The sequence below is a fragment of the Lithobates pipiens genome, unplaced genomic scaffold (genome assembly GCF_037356315.1).
Source record: "Lithobates pipiens isolate NorthernLeopardFrog02 unplaced genomic scaffold, aLitPip1_a1.2 Scaffold_35, whole genome shotgun sequence".
NCBI lineage: Eukaryota > Metazoa > Chordata > Amphibia > Anura > Ranidae > Lithobates > Lithobates pipiens.
In genome coordinates this window covers 8,804,272-8,824,363 of record NW_027507811.1, presented here as the reverse complement: position 1 = coordinate 8,824,363, position 20,092 = coordinate 8,804,272, and the positions used below count along the sequence as shown (strand labels likewise).

The 20,092-nt window shown below is 45.6% G+C and overlaps 3 protein-coding genes across 4 annotated transcripts in view; 2 read left to right on the top strand and 1 right to left on the bottom strand.

Annotated features, from left to right (window-relative positions):
• The window catches only part of LOC143956097 (uncharacterized), a 215,775-nt gene that overhangs the window by 72,990 nt on the left and 122,693 nt on the right, over window positions 1–20,092 (bottom strand). The window lies entirely within an intron of this gene.
• Window positions 1,770–4,416, top strand: LOC143956000 (uncharacterized). 2 transcript variants are annotated; one of them, XM_077466129.1, is made up of 3 exons: window positions 1,770–1,824; window positions 3,405–3,514; window positions 3,861–4,416. In XM_077466129.1, exons 2-3 carry the CDS (start codon window positions 3,419–3,421, stop codon window positions 4,209–4,211), a joined length of 447 nt encoding a protein of 148 aa, XP_077322255.1. In that variant the 5' UTR covers window positions 1,770–1,824; window positions 3,405–3,418; the 3' UTR covers window positions 4,212–4,416. The 2 variants fall into 2 exon arrangements, with proteins under 2 accessions (XP_077322255.1, XP_077322256.1); XM_077466130.1 differs by lacking the exon at window positions 1,770–1,824 and having other exon boundaries at window positions 3,066–3,514.
• On the top strand, window positions 4,324–19,844 carry LOC143955373 (uncharacterized). The gene is made up of 5 exons (XM_077465435.1): window positions 4,324–4,332; window positions 4,509–4,730; window positions 4,810–4,998; window positions 5,154–5,289; window positions 16,028–19,844. The coding sequence occupies exons 1-5, from the start codon at window positions 4,324–4,326 to the stop codon at window positions 16,687–16,689; spliced, it is 1,218 nt and encodes a 405-aa protein (XP_077321561.1). The 3' UTR covers window positions 16,690–19,844.

Below are 20,092 nucleotides of genomic sequence, written 5' to 3'. Positions count from 1 at the left end.
GTGCACAAATCAAGGTCCATAAAGATATGGATGAGCGAGTTTGGGGTGGAAGAACTTGACTGGCTTGCACAGTGCTGACCTCAACCCAATAGAACAGCTTTGGGATGAATTATAATGGGGACTGCGAGCCAGGCCATCTCTTCCAACATCAGTGCCTGACCTCACAAATGCATTTCTGGAAGAATGGTCAAACATTCCTGTAGACCAGTGTTTCTCAAGTCCAGTCCTCAAGGCCCCCCAACAGGTCATGTTTTCAGGATTTCTCTCAGATGAAACGGCTGTGGTAATTACTAAGGTAGTGAAACTGATCAAATCACCTGTGCAAAATAATGGAGAGCCTGAAAACATGACCTTTTGGGGTGCCTTGAGCACTGGAATTGAGAAACACTGCCCTAGACACACTCCTAAACCTTCTGGACAGCCTTCCCAGAAGAGTTGAACCTGCAAAGGGTGGGGCCAACTCAATATTGAACCCTATGGATGAAGACTGGGATGCCAATAAAGTTAATGTGTGTGTAAAGGCAGGCATCCCAATACTTTTGACAATATAGTGTATGTTTCTCTCCCCGCCATGCTGGGAGTGGAGATGACCCCCATCATTAACCACTACAATACCGGGGCACTATCACCCCCTTCCTTCCCAGCCCAATTTTCAGCTTTCAGCGCTCTAGCGCTTTCAATGACAATTGCGCGGTCGTGCTACACTGTACCCAAATGAAATTTTTATCATTTTGTTCGCACAAATAGAGCTTTATTTTGGTGTTATTTATTCACGACTCCGTTTTTTATTTTTTGCGATATAAGTGCAAAAAAGCGGAAATTTGGAAAAAAAAACAATATTTTCTTTTTTCTATTTTAAAAGAAATCCAATAAAATCAAATTTTGTCATAAATTTAAGCCAAAATGTATTCTGCTACATGTTTTTGGTAAAAAAAATTACGTTAAGTGTATAATAATTGGTTTGTGTGATCACGGACATATGTACGCAAATGATCATGTACATAGGTGTGCAGGTGATCACGTACATATGTGTGCAGATAATCATTGGGACAAGTGATTTTAGTGGGACATATGTGGGGGACATGTTTTTATTATTAGGGACATGTGTTTTTATTATTTGGGGACATGTATGTTTTGGGGACATGTGTGTTATAGGGACATATGTGGGGACTGTGTTTACACTGTGTGGTGTGTTGTGTGTATACACTAGACTGAAGATCAGTGAGTAAAAAGCTGTAAAAAACAGCTCATACTCACTGATCATCAGCCGGCTGCAGCAATCTGCTCTCCTCTCCTCAGCGATGACTTCTGTGTGAGGAGAGGAGGAGCCGATTGCCTATGCAACCGGCTGTTTTTTTATATCACATGACGGCCGTGATTGGACACGGCCGTCATGTGATCAGGAGGGCCAATCGCAGAGCCCTCCTGCCGATCTGAGATGCGCCATGTCCCGGTGACACGGGCGCATCGGGATCGCGCCGCTGCGCGGGCACGCGCGCGCGCAGTCCCGCTCCTCCTGATGGACGTTCCTGAACGTCCTATCAGGAGTAGACGGCTCCCACCCGGCCGTATATGTGCATTGGCCGGGTGGGAAGTGGTTAAGGATATAAAGTACATACACACACAGCACAAGGCCGTGTTCTCACTACGAGATGTTTTTCAGGGGCTGCAGTTCCTCTGAGCTCCACAAGGTGGTGATCTCACTTCTACCCAGACAGGAAGTCTCTATTGTAGACAGGAAGTGATGTCAGGTATAAATAGGAAGTTTCGGGTGAGAGGTGAGTCGGGAGGAAGTAGACATTGCTCGAAAAGTCAGTAGAGGAGGTAATAAGACCTTATTTTATATTAATGCCTAGTAGCCCCCCCCCCATCATATGAGCCAAGGTCATATAGCAGATGTTGTTCATTAATACGTACAGGAATTTAATATTCAGAAAACAGTAATGAGAAATAGAGCAGCTCATGACCCTGACGAAAGGAGAGATGAGGGGAAGAACCCAAAATTTCAGGAGTGGAAACAAAAAAACTTTCTTAAAGACTCGGGATGAGCCAAACTGCCCTGGGTTCCGGTTTGAGCGGGGGTTTGGCTAAATTTAAATAAGTTTGGACTCTCTGCACCTCCTTGAAATTTATGGGAGCCGAACCTGGCAAATCTGGAACGCCCGTCCGTTCTCTAATTCTCCTACGTAGTAAAAACCCAGAAATGACTCCTATTACGCCACTTGTTAATGGAGCCGGACCCTTTGATTCTGCTATAGATTTTAAAGGAAATTCCCCCCCCCCCCCGCATAAAAAAAAAATGTGTGGGAGTCTCCCTAATAATTAATAGCAGACCCCTAATCCAAGCATACAGCCTGGCAAGCCAGGAAAAAAGATGAGCATGCTCCCCTCCCCTGTGGACCATACCATATGCACTAAAAATGTGGATGCAATGGCCCAGTGCTTGTGGGTGGTCTACGGGCAGGGGAGCTCATCGGAATTTGGAAGCCCCCTTTAAATATAAGGACACCCTCAGAACCCTCCACTCTTTGATACCCAAACATTTGACAAGTCCTTTATTAGGAGAGGTGGAATGCTTCCAGAAACAATAATTTGGTTACTCATACATGCCCCCCCCAAAGCTCCTCTTCCAAATGCCCCTCCATCAAGAGTCAGCATGTTCTATGACATCACACTGACCTCACAGCTCCTCTTCTCAATGTCCCTCCATCCAGAGTCAGAGAATCCTATGACATCACACTGACCTCACAGCTCCTCCCAATGTCCCTCCTTCCAGAGTCAGAGAATCCTATGACATCACACTGACCTCACAGCTCCTCCCAACGTCCCTCCATCCAGAGTCAGAGAATCCTATGACATCACACTGACCTCACAGCTCCTCCCAATGTCCCTCCATCCAGAGTCAGAGAATCCTATGACATCACTCTGACCTCACAGCTCCTCCCAATGTCCCTCTTTCTGGAGTCAGCACATCCTATCACATCACACTAACCTTACAGCTCCTCCTCCCGTTGTCCCTCCATCCAGAGTTAGAGAATCCTATGACATCACACTAACTCAATTCTGACCTCACAACAATGCCTCAGAGCATAACCATTCTAGAAGGCAGAAGATCCTATCTATGGCACCTTGTCTGCAGGCCTAAAACAAAACAGAACAAGTCCAGAAACAAAACACACCCAGCATAGAAAATGGAATTTATGATCCAGGAGGCAAAAGGTTTAAGAGTCTCCTGGACCCCAAGAATCATAGAAGATACTAAACAGTCCAGATAAAATATAATCTCACTGGGGGCCATAGTTCTTTAATACATATTGACCTTCATATTACCTCCTGATATCCTCATCCTATTATTATACAACCAGTCCAGATAGTTCTCTGTTATCAATGTTATCTCTCTACAGGGAAACCTTCATAAATGACGGCACCAATGAAGATGGGGGAGGACCGGAGTCACATGACTGAGAAGATACTAAACCTCACCCTGGAGATCATCTACCTGCTGACCGGAGAGGTGAGGAGGATTCTGGGAGATCACATGACATCACTCTTATCTCTATTAATAAAACACAGGCCTGACCGGAGAGGTGAGGAGGATTCTGGGAGGTCACATGACATCACTCTTATCTCTATTAATAAAACACGGACCTGACCGGAGAGGTGAGGAGGATTCTGGGAGGTCACATGACATCACTCTTATCTCTATTAATAAAACACAGACCTGACCGGAGAGGTGAGGAGGATTCTGGGAGGTCACATGACATCACTCTTATCTCTATTAATAAAACACAGACCTGACCGGAGAGGTGAGGAGGATTCTGGGATTCTAACATGATATTCCTATTGGTTCCCCAATACAGAGATTTCCTCTTGTGAAGTCCGGTGATCATATGACCATCACAGTGCCTCCATGTGACTCCCTAAAACCTGAGAGACACAACATGGAGAAGATTCTAGAAGTCACCAAGAAGATGATGGAGCTGCTGACAGGAGAGGTGAGGAGGATTCTGGGAATTCTGGGACATTATCCAGTAACAGACAAGGGATGTGTCTGGATGGTGACTGTATCATTGTGTGTGTCAGGTTCCTATAAGGTGTCAGGATGTCACTGTCTATTTCTCCATGGAGGAGTGGGAGTATTTAGAAGGACACAAGGATCTCTACAAGGACGTCATGATGGCCAATCAGCCGCCCCTCACATCACCGGGTAAGAGGAGACTTTATTGTAAAGGAGAGAGCAGTACGGAGGCTCCACCTAGATCCCCCATCATCTGATAAACACATAGAAACAATGTATTCAGTCAGTGTGTGTGTTTCCTACAGATGGATCCAGTATTGGGAGTCCACCAGAGAGATGTCCCCGTCCTCTGTATTCCCGGGATTCCACACAGGAAGGTCACCCCATCCCCCACCATCATCAGGTAGGTGAGGAACAATCACTGATAGTTATACAGTCATTTATACTCAAGCTGTTTTGTTACAATATGTTTTCTCTTTTAAATATATAGAGTGGAAACCTCGGGGATGATAATATTGTTGTTAAAGAAGAGTATAAAGAGGAGGATGAGGAGTACGGTGTGATGAAGGAGCTTTCTGAAGGACACAAGGATCTCTACAAGGATATCATAATGGAGCCATCAAGTAACCTAAACCCACCAGAGAGATGTCCCCGTCCTCTGTATTCCCGGGATTCCACACTGGAAGATCACAACTATGCACTGCATGATCAGGTAGATGAGGAACAATTATTGGTAGTTATGATTTATACACAGCATTTTTGTTACAATAAATATTTTATTATATATTCAGAGCGGAAACCACAGGGATTATAATATTGATGTTAAAGAAGAGTATAAAAAGGAGGATGAGCTTTTTGAAGGACATAATGATCTCTATAAGGATATTATGATGGAGCCACCTAGGAGCAACCCACCAGAGAGATGCCCCCGTCCTCTGGATTCCACACAGGAAGGTCACACCATCCCCCACCATCATCAGGTAGGTGGAGTTGAGGGTCGGGAACATAAAGTGATTGAACACTCTGACATGTGGAGATGATGTGTGGACTCTACAAGATGATATTTTCTATGTGATCTCACATCATAAATACTTCTATGTTACAGATGTTATTTTCTGCCATTTTGTTGGTTTAGGGTGAAGATCTGATGACCATAAAAGTTGAGGGTGAAGTAGAAGAGACGTATGTGAGGGATGATCAGCAATATACGGAGGAGGCTGGAATGAGGAGGACATTCATAGAGGAGGACACTCCTACAGAGATCAGCACAGGTGACCCATCATATGTTCTTCTCTTATCTCTGCTCTGTTACTGCTCACTGATTGGTCCAGAGTAGGGCGGGAGCTGAGTGAGCTGGTTGGAACATCTGCTCACTCATATCTACCTGATCCAGATGGAATCTTGATGGAAGTGAGATAACCCTCTCATACCAGTCTGCTGCCTTTGACACAGTGGACCACCCCCTCCGCCTCAATAAACTCCACTCCTTTGGTCTCCGTGACTGTACTCTTCGCTGGTTCTCATCCTACCTATCCCACCGCTCCTTCAGTGTCACTTACAACTCTACTTCCTCCTCTCCTCTTCCTTTCTCTGTTGGGGGTCCCCCAAGGTTCTGTTCTTGGACTTCTCCTTTTCTCAATCTACACCACCTCCCTGGGCCGGTTGATTGCCTCCCATGGCTTTCAATATCATCTCTACGCTGATGACACCCAAATCTATCTCTCCACCTCCCCCAGCTCTCTCCATCTGTCTCCTCGTGCTTCGCCAACTTACTAGCAGACATATCGGTCTGGATGTTCCACCACTTCCTCAAACTCAACCTATCCAAAACCAAGCTTGTGATATTTCCTCCCTCGGGTGCCGCTTCCCCTGATTTCTCTGTCAATATCAACGGCTCAACTATCAACTTGTCCCCCTCACGCCAAGGTCCTAGGTGTAATCCTGGACTCTGAACTACCTTTCGGCCCCACATCCTATCGCTATCCAAAATTTGCCACCTCAACCTCCGCAACATCTCCAAGATACGCCCCTTCCTAACCAATGTCACCACAAAGCTTCTAATCCACTCCCTGGTCATCTCCCGCCTCAACCTCCGCAACATCTCCAAGATACGCCCCTTCCTAACCAATGTCACCACAAAGCTTCTAATCCACTCTCTGGTCATCTCCCGCCTCAACCTCCGCAACATCTCCAAGATACGCCCCTTCCTAACCAATGTCACCACAAAGCTTCTAATCCACTCCCTGGCCATCTCCCGCCTCAACCTCCGCAACATCTCCAAGATACGCCCCTTCCTAACCAATGTCACCACCAAGCTTCTAATCCACTCCCTGGTCATCACCCGCCTCAACCTCCGCAACATCTCCAAGATACTTCCCTTCCTAACCAATGTCACCACCAAGCTTCTAATCCACTCCCTGGTCATCACCCGCCTCAACCTCCGCAACATCTCCAAGATACGTCCCTTCCTAACTAATGTCACCACCAAGCTTCTACTCTACTCCCTGGTCATCTCCCGCCTCAACCTCCGCAACATCTCCAAGATACGCCCCTTCCTAACCAATATCACCACCAAGCTTCTACTCCACTCCCTGGTCATCTCCCGCCTCAACCTCCGCAACATCTCCAAGATACGCCCCTTCCTAACCAATGTCACCACCAAGCTTCTAATCCACTCCCTGGTCATCACCCGCCTCAACCTCCGCAACATCTCCAAGATACGCCCCTTCCTAACCAATGTCACCACCAAGCTTCTAATCCACTCCCTGGTCATCACCCGCCTCAACCTCCACAACATCTCCAAGATACGCCCCTTCCTAACCAATTTCACCACCAAGCTTCTAATCCACTCCCTGGTCATCTCCCGCCTCAACCTCCGCAACATCTCCAAGATACGCCCCTTCCTAACCAATGTCACTACCAAGCTTCTAATCCACTCCCTGGTCATCTCCCGCCTCAACCTCCGCAACATCTCCAAGATACGTCCCTTCCTAACCAATGTCACCACCAAGCTTCTAATCCACTCCCTGGTCATCTCTCGCCTCAACCTCCGCAACATCTCCAAGATACGCCCCTTCCTAACCAATGTCACCACCAAGCTTCTAATCCACTCCCTGGTCATCTCCCGCGTCAACCTCTGCAACATCTCCAAGATACGTCCCTTCCTAACCAATGTCACCACCAAGCTTCTACTCCACTCCCTGGTCATCTCCCGCCTCAACCTCCACAACATCTCCAAGATACGTCCCTTCCTAACCAATGTCACCACCAAGCTTCTACTCCACTCCCTGGTCATCTCCCGCCTCAACCTCCACAACATCTCCAAGATACGTCCCTTCCTAACCAATGTCACCACCAAGCTTCTAATCCACTCCCTGGTCATCTCCCGCCTCAACCTCCGCAACATCTCCAAGATACGCCCCTTCCTAACCAATGTCACCACCAAGCTTCTACTCCACTCCCTGGTCATCTCCCGCCTCAACCTCCACAACATCTCCAAGATACGTCCCTTCCTAACCAATGTCACCACCAAGCTTCTAATCCACTCCCTGGTCATCTCCCGCCTCAACCTCCGCAACATCTCCAAGATACGCCCCTTCCTAACCAATGTCACCACCAAGCTTCTAATCCACTCCCTGGTCATCTCCCGCCTCAACCTCCGCAACATCTCCAAGACACGTCCCTTCCTAACCAATGCCACCACCAAGCTTCTAATCCACTCCCTGGTCATCTCTCGCCTCAACCTCCGCAACATCTCCAAGATACGCCCCTTCCTAACCAATGTCACCACCAAGCTTCTAATCCACTCCCTGGTCATCTCCCGCCTCAACCTCCGCAACATCTCCAAGACACGTCCCTTCCTAACCAATGCCACCACCAAGCTTCTAATCCACTCCCTGGTGATCTCTCGCCTCAACCTCCGCAACATCTCCAAGATACGCCCCTTCCTAACCAATGTCACTACCAAGCTTCTAATCCACTCCCTGGTCATCACCCGCCTCAACCTCCGCAACATCTCCAAGACACGTCCCTTCCTAACCAATGCCACCACCAAGCTTCTACTCCACTCCCTGGTCATCTCTCGCCTTGACTACTGCAACTCCCTCCTCATTGGCTTACCCATAAATAGGCTATCCCCACTTCAGTCCATCATGAATGGTGCTGCCAGGATCCTCCACCTTACCAACCGCTCAGCGTCTGCTATACCCCTCTGCCAATCCCTCCATTGGCTGCCACTCAGCCAACTAATTAAATTCAAGATACTAACTATAACTTACAAAGCCATCCACAACCTGGCCCCCAGATACATCATTAACCTAGTCTCAAAATACCAACCTAATCGTTCTCTTCGCTCCTCCCAGGTAGTGATGGACGAACTTCCGACGGGACATTTCGCGAACGCGAACCGCGAATGCGGCCGATAGTTCGCGAACCGTAACGTTCGCGGCGGGCCCCATTGACTTCAATGGGAGGCGAACTTTGCAAACCTATAGGTCAAATTTGCAGCCACAAAATAATTAATAGCTGTGCAAGCATAGTCCCACCACATGGCCAATGACATAACACATGTATGAGGTGAATCTGGGATCGACAACTACAAGCATTCTTTTTTTATATGGGAAATTGTTCTGACAATTCAGGACTGTGGAGCGCATGAAGGCAATGGAGGAGAGGGAAGGTCAGGGTAGGCAAAGAAGAGGGTGCAGGAGATGATCATCAGCAGCGTGACATACAGCAATGACACCTGCACCGTGATAGAGTGATCTGACACCAGCACCGTGATAGAGAGCACTGACATCAGCAGCGTGACATACAGCAATGACACCTGCACCGTTATAGAGTGATCTGACACCAGCACCGTGATAGAGAGCACTGACATCAGCAGTAGAGGTCGACCGATATGGGTTTTTCTCTGGCCGATGCCGATATTTAGAAATCATGGCGGCCGATAGCCGATATATGATGCCGATTTTTTTGGGCCGATATGTTAGGCCGATTTTATTTTATTTATTTATTTTTAATCCCCCTTGATCTAACACACCTTTCCCACTGGGACGTTTTTTAAGGCGCTTTTGGGCTAAAAATAGCGCCTGTAAAGTGCCTGCAAAATGGCTCCCCTGCAGTCTGTGTGAAAGACAGAGCGCTTTCACACGGAGGCGATGCGCTGGCAGGGTCTTAAAAAAAAAGTCCTGCAAGCAGCACGTTTGGAGTGGTGTATACCCCTCCCCCACCACTCCTGCCCATTGATATGAATGGGCACCACTGCCGAAGTGCATGCAATGCGATTTGGCAGCGGTGCTTCATGGGCGCATTTAACCTCTTCCTTGGTCGCTAGCTGGGTTAGATGTGCCCCACTAGCAGCCAAATAGCACCGCTAAAATGATGGTAAAGAGCCGCTAAAACTTGCGTTTTACCATCAACGCCTGCCCGCTCCAGTGTGAAAGCGGCCTTCATAAGTGATACAGAAAATTTCTTACACTTAAACATTTATTAAACAAAACAAACCTCCAATCAGTTTACTTGTATGTATGATTTAGATAAAAAAAAAAAAAACTATATATTAAATAAAAACAGGTAGTCAAAACTTTTGGACAAAAAAAAAAAAAAAAATGGGCTAACTTCACTGTTTTTATTTTATTTTTATTTTTTAAATGGTGTATTTTTTTCCAAAAAAAATGCATTTGAAAGACCTCTGTGCAAATGCCGTGTGACATAAAATATTGCAACAACCGCTATTTTATTCCCTAGGATCTCTGCTAAAAAAATATATATAATTTTTGGGGGGTCTAAGTGATTTTCTGGCAGAAAATACAGGATTTTTACTTGTAAGCAACAAGTGTCAGAAAAGATTTAGTCTTTAAATGGTTAAACTGAGAACTTCTACACACTGAGATGATTTCGTTCATTGAAGTGTAAACATTGGATCTTTCTGTTCTTTTCTTGGCAGCCCAGAGAGGAGGAAAGGGTTGCTATGACGACTCAGTCAACTTACACTGACTTCTATACAGAAGTCATTTCAAAGTCCCGCTGTAGTTCTAAATCGGCTTTTTATCAGCACAATCGGCCGATGCCGATTATTTAAAAAACGGCAAATATCGGCCGATATATCGGTCGACCTCTAATCAGCAGTGTGACATTAAGCACTCACACCAGCACCGTGATATACAGCACTGACAGCAGCACCGTGATATACAGCACTGACAGCAGCACCGTGACAGAGAGCACTGACATCAGCACCGTGATATACAGCACTGACACCTGCACCGTAAGCAGCCCCAGGAGGAAGTCAGCACAGCACAGGGATGGTGTGATCCCCTCATAATAAGCAGGCCCAGGAGAAAATCAGCACAGCACAGGGATGGTGTGATCCCCTCATAATAAGAACCCCCAGGAGAAAATCAGCCCAGGGATGGTGTGATCCCCTCATAATAAGAACCCCCAGGAGAAAATCAGCACAGGGATGGTGTGATCCCCTCATAATAAGAACCCCTAGGAGAAAATCAGCACAGGACACGGATGGTGTGATCCCCTCATAATAAGAACCCCCAGGAGAAAATCAGCACAGGACACAGGGATGATGTGATCCCCTCATAATAAGAACCCCCAGGAGAAAATCAGCACAGGGATGGTGTGATCCCCTCATAATAAGAACCCCCAGGAGAAAATCAGCACAGGGATGGTGTGATCCCCTTATAATAAGAACCCCCAGGAGAAAATCAGCACAGGACACAGGGATGGTGTGATCCCCTCATAATAAGAACCCCCAGGAGAAAATCAGCACAGGGATGGTGTGATCCCCTCATAATAAGAACCCCCAGGAGAAAATCAGCACAGGGATGGTGTGATCCCCTCATAATAAGAACCCCCAGGAGAAAATCAGCACAGGGATGGTGTGATCCCCTCATAATAAGAACCCCCAGTAGAAAATCAGCACAAGGATAGTGTGATCCCCTCATAATAAGAACCCCCAGGAGAAAATCAGCACAGGGATAGTGTGATCCCCCTCATAATAAGAACCCCCAGGAGAAAATCAGCACAGGACACAGGGATGGTGTGATCCCCTCATAATAAGAACCCCCAGAAGAAAATCAGCACAGGGATGGTGTGATCCCCTCATAATAAGAACCCCCAGCAGAAAATCAGCACAGGGATGGTGTGATCCCCTCATAATAAGAACCCCCAGGAGAAAATCAGCACAGGGATGGTGTGATCCCCTCATAATAAGAACCCCCAGGAGAAAATCAGCACAGCACAGGGATGGTGTGATCCCCTCATAATAAGAACCCCCAGCAGAAAATCAGCACAGGGATGGTGTGATCCCCTCATAATAAGAACCCCCAGGAGAAAATCAGCACAGGGATGGTGTGATCCCCTCATAATAAGAACCCCCAGGAGAAAATCAGCACAGCACAGGGATGGTGTGATCCCCTCATAATAAGAACCCCCAGGAGAAAATCAGCACAGGACACAGGGATGGTGTGATCCCCTCATAATAAGAACCCCCAGAAGAAATCAGCACAGGGATGGTGTGATCCCCTCATAATAAGAACCCCCAGCAGAAAATCAGCACAGGGATGGTGTGATCCCCTCATAATAAGAACCCCCAGGAGAAAATCAGCACAGCACAGGGATGGTGTGATCCCCTCATAATAAGAACCCCCAGGAGAAAATCAGCACAGGGATGGTGTGATCCCCTCATAATAAGAACCCCCAGGAGAAAATCAGCACAGCACAAAACTCAGTGACAGTGACAAAACTCTTAGTCCCTATACCGATGAAGGACTGCTGCAGTATAGGGCAGCAGTCAAGTATAATATTCTTTCTATATTTGGAAGAAAGAATATTATACGTGTACAAGCCTATTACCATACCACTGATACCAGTCCTGAAAAGAACCTTTGTGGAACTAATAGTAACAGCTACTGATTAAACTGACCCTCACTGCCTGACACACTGCTTCCTTCCTGTCCCTATACAATCTGGCAAAACAGAGGAGACTGGAACAATTACTGGTTACTCGAATAGCTCTTTTGTGGACCTGATAGTAACAGCTAATGATGATGATGATGATGATGATGATGATGACTAATCTGGCTGTCCCTAAAATAGCAGCAGACACAGCGCCCTGTCCCTTTCTCTATACTGACAAAAGACACTCAGGCTGCTGCAACAATCAGTAGCACAGCAAACCTATATACACCTAACACCTATACCAGTCCTGAAAAGAACTTTTGTGTACCAAATAGCTAGCGATTTATCTCTCCCTACTCCACACAGCAACCTTTCCCTATAGTGACAGAAGAAAGAATGTAAAATGGCCGCCGGATCGGGTGTATTTATAGGTTAGGGGGAATGTCCAAGTTACCTTGTGCTGTAATGTCTCAATTGGCTGTCCTGTACCCCATGATGGATGTGTCATCAGGTCAAAGTTCTTTTACACAGTAAAAACACGGAAGTCCGCCGGGCGAACGGCGCCAATAGTCCGCCGAACTTGCGGACCGCGAACAGCCGAAATTCGCCGCGAAACGGCCGCCGGGCGAACTGTTCGCCCATCACTACTCCCAGGACCTCCTGCTGTCAAACTCCCTTGTCACCTCCTCTCATGCTCGCCTTCAGGACTTCTCTAGAGCCTCTCCCATCCGCTGGAATCCTCTACCCCAATCTTTCCGATTTTCTCCTACTTTGTCCACTTTCAGACGATCCCTGAAAACTCATCTCTTCAGGGAAGCCTATCTGACCCCCCCCCCCCCATCTAATAACTGTACATTTATAACACGTGCAATTTGTTTAGTTCCGAATTAGTTTTTTAACAAATTTTGACAAATTCGTTAATTCCGAAATTCCCAAAATTACGAATTTCCAATTTCCGAAATTTCCAATTTCCGAAATTACGGATTTACGAAATTACGGATTTACGAAAATTAAGAATTTCCGAAATTTACAAATTTGCCAATTTGGAATTTTCAAATTTCCGAACTTTCACATTTCCGAAATCCAAAAATCTGAAATAATAACTAATAATAAATATTAAATTATAACTATTGGAATTTCCTTTCAAATTTGGCTGTTTAGTGAACGTAACGAGTACCAATTCATCCAAAGTCAAAAATTATCTGAAATACCGAATGCCGTATCTAAAAGAATGGAACGTAACGATCTAATAATAATAATAATAAATGACAATAATAATAATAATAAAACCTTTTTATTATTATTCATTATTTATTATTCATTTGTTCCGCTTCCATTTGTTTAGATGCGGCATTCGCTATTTCAGATAGTGAACGTAACGAGTACGAATTTATCCGAAGTTACGAATTATCGGAAATAGCGAATGCCGCATCTAAACAGATGGAACGTAATGATCTAATAATAATAAATAAAAATAATAATAATAATAAAACCTTTTTATTATTATTAATTATCTATTATTCATTTGTTCCGTTTCCATTTGTTTAGATGCGGCATTTGCTATTTTAGATAGTGAACGTAACTAATACGAATTTATCCGAAGTTACAAATTATCTGAAATAGCGAATGCCACATCTAAACAAATGGAACAGAACAAATGAATAATTAATAATAATAAAAAGGTATTATTATTATTATTTTTATTTATTATTATTAGATCGTTACATTCCATCTGTTTAGATGCGGCATTCGGTATTTCAGATAATTCGGAATTTCGGATAAATTCGTACTTTTTACATTCACTATCTGAAATAGCGAATGCCGCATCTAAACAAATGGAAACGGAACAAATGAATAATAAATAATTAATAATAATAAAAAGGTTTTATTATTATTATTGTCATTTATTATTATTATTAGATCGTTACGTTCCATTTGTTTAGATGCAGCATTCGCTATTTCAGATAGTGAACATAACGAGTACGAATTTATCCGAAGTTCCGAATGATCTGAAATACCGAATGCCGCATCTAAAAGAATGGAACATAATGATCTAATAATAATAAATAAAAATAATAATAATAATAAAACCTTTTTATTATTATTCATTATTTATTATTAATTTGTTCCGTTTCCATTTGTTTAGATGCGGCATTCGCTATTTCAGATAGTGAACGTAACGAGTATGAATTTATCCGAAGTTCCGAATTATCTGAAATACCGAATGCCGCATCTAAACAGATGGAACGTAACGATCTAATAATAATAAATAAAAATAATAATAATAATAATAAAAACTTTTTATTATTATTAATTATCTATTATTTATTTGTTCCGTTTCCATTTGTTTAGATGCGGCATTTGCTATTTCAGATAGTGAACGTAACGAGTACGAATTTATCCGAAGTTACAAATTATCGGAAATAGCGAATGCCGCATCTAAACAAATGGAACGGAACAAATAAATAATAGATAATTAATAATAATAAAAAGTTTTTATTATTATTATTATTATTTTTATTTATTATTATTAGATCGTTACGTTCCATCTGTTTAGATGCGGCATTCGGTATTTCAGATAATTCGGAACTTCGGATAAATTCATACTCGTTACGTTCACTATCTGAAATAGTGAATGCCGCATCTAAACAAATGGAACGGAACAAATGAATAATTAATAATAATAAAAAGGTATTATTATTTTTATTTATTATTATTAGATCGTTACGTTCCATCTGTTTAGATGCGGCATTCGGTATTTCAGATCATTCGCAACTTCGGATAAATTCGTACTTTTTACGTTCACTATCTGAAATAGCGAATGCCGCATCTAAACAAATGGAAACGGAACAAATGAATAATAAATAATTAATAATAATAAAACGGTATTATTATTATTATTATTATTTAAATTTATTATTATTAGATCATTACGTTCCATCTGTTTAGATGCGGCATTCGGTATTTCAGATCATTCGCAACTTCGGATAAATTCGTACTTTTTACGTTCACTATCTGAAATAGCGAATGCCGCATCTAAACAAATGGAAACGGAACAAATGAATAATAGATAATTAATAATAATAAAAAGGTATTATTATTATTATTATTATCTAAATTTATTATTATTAGATCATTACGTTCCATTTGTTTAGATGCAGCATTCTGTATTTCGGATCATTCGGAACTTCGGATAAATTCGCACTTTTTACGTTCACTATCTGAAATAGCGAATGCTGCATCTAAACAAATGGAAACGGAACTAATTAATAATAAATAATTAATAATAATAAAAAGGTTTTATTATTATTATTGTCATTTATTATTATTATTAGATCGTTACGTTCCATTTGTTTAGATGCGGCATTCTGTATTTCGGATAATTCGGAACCTCGAATGAATTCGTACTCGTTACGTTCACTAACAGCCAAGCTTGAAAGGAAATTCCAATACCTATAATTAATAGTTAGTTATTATTTTCGAATTAAACTGATTTTCTTTCTTTTTTTTTTTTTTCGGATTTTCTAATTTTCGAATTTCCACATTTTTTCGAATTCCGAAAATCTGAAAATTCGGAAATCCGAAAATGGGAAGTTTTAGAAATCCGAGAATTCGGAAATCCGAAAATTGGAAGTTTTAGAAATCCGAGATTTCGGAAATCCGAAAATTGGAAGTTTTAGAAATCTGAGAATTCGGAAATCCGAAAATTCGTAATTCGGAAATTTCCGAATTTTCGAAAAAAAAAGCAAAAAAAACGAATGAAACGAAAACGAACACGTTTTTTTTAGTCAGTGCACATGTCTAACATTTATTTTCTCCATCATCACCCCCCCCCCCACCCCCACATCTATTACCTCTTGTATCTCTTGACCTTCCCTCTTAGCCCTTGTACACAAGGTCGGAAAATATCAGATCGGACCGTGTTGTCGGAATATCCGACCCGTGTGTACAAGGGCTTAGATTGTAAGCTCTAAGGATCAGGGCCCTCTGATTCCTCCTGTATTAAAGTCTATTGTATTTGTACTGTCTACCCTCAAACTGTTTGGCGCTATATAAATCCTGTATAATAATAAAAAAATGTTTTTATATTTTTTCCAGGACACGCCATGGAGAAACCCTCAAAGGATCGTCTCACTTTATCTCCAGGTTGTAGAATGGAAGATGAGGACATCACAGGAGATTGTGGAGGAGAAAAGGCAATGATCTCCACTATGGATGGTGGACTTCACAGTGTGGAGCTCCATTCCTGTTCTGAGTGCGGTAAATATCTTCTTCATAAATCAGAACTCATCAGACATCAGAGTTCTCACACGGGAAAGAAGTCGCATTCCTGCCCCGAGTGCGGGAAATGTCTTCAAAGTAAAGGAAAACTGGACATACATTACAGATCGCACACGGGCGAGAAGCCGTATTCCTGCCCCGAGTGCGGGAAACGTTTTTCAGCTAAGTCCAGTCTTTGTACTCATCGGAGGTCTCACACGGGGGAGAAGCCGTATTCCTGCCCTGAGTGCGGGAAATGTTTTGCACGGATGGGCTGTCTTCAACAACATCAGAGGTCTCACACGGGGGAGAAGCCGTATCCCTGTCCTCAATGTGGGAAATGTTTTTCACGGAAGGGCAATCTTGCTGAACATCAGGCGACCCACAGGCGGAAAAAGACTGTTTTCCTGCCCGTAGTGAGGGAAATGTTGGCCACGGAAATCAGAACCTATCAACCATCGGAAATCTCACTCGAGGGGAAAAACATTTTTCTGCTCTGAGTGCGGGAAATGTCTTTAATGGAAGTCTTGTCTTACCAAACATCAGAGAACCCACACAACCCTCGAGGTGTATTAGTGTCCTGAGTGCGGGAAATGTCTTCTATATGGATCATATGTTGCCGTACATCGGAGATCTCATACGGGGAAGAAGCTCACCTTGATATACACCTCAGAAAACACGTGACTGAGCGCTCCTCTGATCTTTATCATGGAAGAAACACTTTATAAGGAAATCAGAGATCACTAAAGACTTCAAAGTTCTGTCTGACCTCCTCTGCTAGGAGAGAGAAGGGAGGGGGTGTCACTGCCGGTTGGGTTCCTCTAGGAGAGAGAAGGAGGGGGTGTCACTGCCGGTTGGGTCCCTCTAGGAGAGAGAAGGAGGGGGTGTCACTGCTGGTTGGGTTCCTCTCGGAGAGAGAAGGAGGGGGTGTCACTGCCGGTTGGGTCCCTCTAGGAGAGAGAAGGAGGGGGTGTCACTGCCGGTTGGGTCCCTCTAGGAGAGAGAAGGAGGGGGTGTCACTGCTGGTCGGGTCCCTCTAGGAGAGAGAAGGAGGGGGTGTCACTGCCGGTTGGGTCCCTCTAGGAGAGAGAAGGAGGGGGTGTCACTGCCGGTTGGGTCCCTCTAGGAGAGAGAAGGAGGGGGTGTCACTGCCTGTTGGGTCCCTCTAGGAGATAGAAGGAGGGGGTGTCACTGCCTGTTGGGTCCCTCTAGGAGATAGAAGGAGGGGGTGTCACTGCTGGTCGGGTCCCTCTAGGAGAGAGAAGGAGGGGGTGTCACTGCTGGTTGGGTCCCTCTAGGAGAGAAGGAGGGGGTGTCACTGCCGGTTGGGACCCTCTAGGAGAGAGAAGGAGGGGGTGTCACTGCCGGTTGGGTTCCTCTAGGAGAGAGAAGGAGGGGGTGTCACTGCCGGTTGGGTTCCTCTAGGAGAGAGAAGGAGGGGCGTCACTGCCGGTTGGGTCCCTCTAGGAGAGAAGGAGGGGGTGTCACTGCCGGTTGGGACCCTCTAGGAGAGAGAAGGAGGGGGTGTCACTGCCGGTTGGGCTCCTCTAGGAGAGAGAAGGAGGGGGTGTCACTGCTGGTTGGGTCCCTCTAGGAGAGAAGGAGGGGGTGTCACTGCCGGTTGGGACCCTCTAGGAGAGAGAAGGAGGGGGTGTCACTGCCGGTTGGGTTCCTCTAGGAGAGAGAAGGAGGGGGTGTCACTGCCGGTTGGGTTCCTCTAGGAGAGAGAAGGAGGGGCGTCACTGCCGGTTGGGTTCCTCTAGGAGAGAGAAGGAGGGGCGTCACTGCCGGTTGGGTTCCTCTAGGAGAGAGGAGGAGGGGGTGTCACTGCCGGTTGGGTTCCTCTAGGAGAGAGAAGGAGGGGCGTCACTGCCGGTTGGGTCCCTCTAGGAGAGAGGAGGAGGGGGGTCTCACTGCCGGTTGGGTCCCTCTAGGAGAGAGAAGGAGGAGGTGTCACTGCCGGTTGGGTCTCTCTAGGAGAGAGAAGGAGGGGGTGTCACTGCCGGTTGGGTCCCTCTAGGAGAGAGAAGGAGGGGGTGTCACTGCTGGTTGGGTCCCTCTAGGAGAGAGAAGGAGGGGGTGTCACTGCTGGTTGGGTCCCTCTAGGAGAGAGAAGGAGGGGGTGTCACTGCTGGTTGGGTCTCTCTAGGAGAGAGAAGGAGGGGGTGTCACTGCTGGTTGGGTCCCTCTAGGAGAGAGAAGGAGGGGGTGTCACTGCCGGTTGGGTTCCTCTAGGAGAGGGAAGGAGGGGGTGTCACTGCCGGTTGGGTCCCTCTAGGAGAGGGAAGGAGGGGGTGTCACTGCCGGTTGGGTCCCTCTAGGAGAGAGAAGGAGGGGGTGTCACTGATGGTTGGGTCCCTCTAGGAGAGGGAAGGAGGGGGTGTCACTGCTGGTTGGGTCCCTCTAGGAGAGAGAAGGAGGGGGTGTCACTGCTGGTTGGGTCCCTCTAGGAGAGAGAAGGAGGGGGTGTCACTGCCGGTTGGGTCCCTCTAGGAGAGAGAAGGAGGAGGTGTCACTGCCGGTTGGGTCCCTCTAGGAGAGAGAAGGAGGGGGTGTCACTGCTGGTTGGGTCCCTCTAGGAGAGAGAAGGAGGGGGTGTCACGGCTGGTTGGGTCCCTCTAGGAGAGAGAAGGAGGGGGTGTCACTGCTGGTTGGGTCCCTCTAGGAGAGAGGAGGAGGGGGTGTCACTGCTGGTTGGGTCCCTCTAGGAGAGAGAAGGAGGGGGTGTCACTGCTGGTTGGGTCCCTCTAGGAGAGAGAAGGAGGGGGTGTCACTGCTGGTTGGGTCCCTCTAGGAGAGAGAAGGAGGGGGTGTCACTGCTGGTTGGGTCCCTCTAGGAGAGAGAAGGAGGGGGTGTCACTGCTGGTTGGGTCCCTCTAGGAGAGAGGAGGAGGGGGTGTCACTGCTGGTTGGGTCCCTCTAGGAGAGAGAAGGAGGGGGTGTCACTGCTGGTTGGGTCCCTCTAGGAGAGAGAAGGAGGGGGTGTCACTGCCGGTTGGGTTCCTCTAGGAGAGAGAAGGAGGGGGTGTCACTGCCGGTTGGGTCCCTCTAGGAGAGAGAAGGAGGGGGTGTCACTGCCGGTTGGGTCCCTCTAGGAGAGAGAAGGAGGGGGTGTCACTGCCGGTTGGGTCCCTCTAGGAGAGAGAAGGAGGGGGTGTCACTGCTGGTTGGGTCCCTCTAGGAGAGAGAAGGAGGGGGTGTCAGGGTGTCACTGCCGGTTGGGTCCCTCTAGGAGAGAGAAGGAGGGGGTGTCACTGCCGGTTGGGTTCCTCTAGGAGAGAGAAGGAGGGGGTGTCACTGCCGGTTGGGTCCCTCTAGCTGTGTAGTCTGATCTCCTCTGATCTTCAGGAAAAGCTTCTATGGAAGACATCCTTGTGAGAGAGGATGTAGATAATACTTGTGGAAGAAGGGAAGGGGAGATCGGACTGCATGACAGGACTGACCATTTCGGTGCAGTAGTTATCATCCTTTACAGGCAGGTTTATTTACTTGGAGAGCGCCACCTGCTGGCTTAAAATGGAAAATATGACATTTCCAGGTGTAAAATGTCATGTTTCTTTGGTAAAAGTACAAATATATCAACACTTTTTTTTTAGAATGAAACAGACAGTTAGTTATTTATATTTTTACATTCATGTTATATCATACTTTGCAAGTATATTAATAAAAGTTCTTTTTATTTTTATGATAAAATGTTCTTTTCTTTTCCTTTATTCCTTCTTCTAACACTACAAGTAATTTCCATCCTGTAGGTTTTAGTTTTAGTCTTACTCTTGTGTAGTTTGATTTTACCGTCTTGTACTTGTTGGAACAGCCGTCTCCCCCCTTCTCATAAATCTCAGGACGTCTGTAGTAGACTCCAATGATAAGTCCATCACTTCATAGACCCGTCTATCATTCCAC

What these genes read in the sequence shown, in the direction of transcription:
- LOC143956000 (XM_077466129.1), top strand. Translation starts at nt 3,419, where the DNA reads ATGACGGCACCAATGAAGATGGGGGAGGACCGGAGTCACATGACTGAG. An exon ending in TCTACCTGCTGACCGGAGAG is followed by an intron (nt 3,515 to 3,860) that starts GTGAGGAGGATT and finishes TCCCCAATACAG; the next exon opens with AGATTTCCTCTTGTGAAGTC.
- LOC143955373 (XM_077465435.1), top strand. An exon ending in ACTATGCACTGCATGATCAG is followed by an intron (nt 4,731 to 4,809) that starts GTAGATGAGGAA and finishes TTATATATTCAG; the next exon opens with AGCGGAAACCACAGGGATTA. An exon ending in CCATCCCCCACCATCATCAG is followed by an intron (nt 4,999 to 5,153) that starts GTAGGTGGAGTT and finishes TTGTTGGTTTAG; the next exon opens with GGTGAAGATCTGATGACCAT.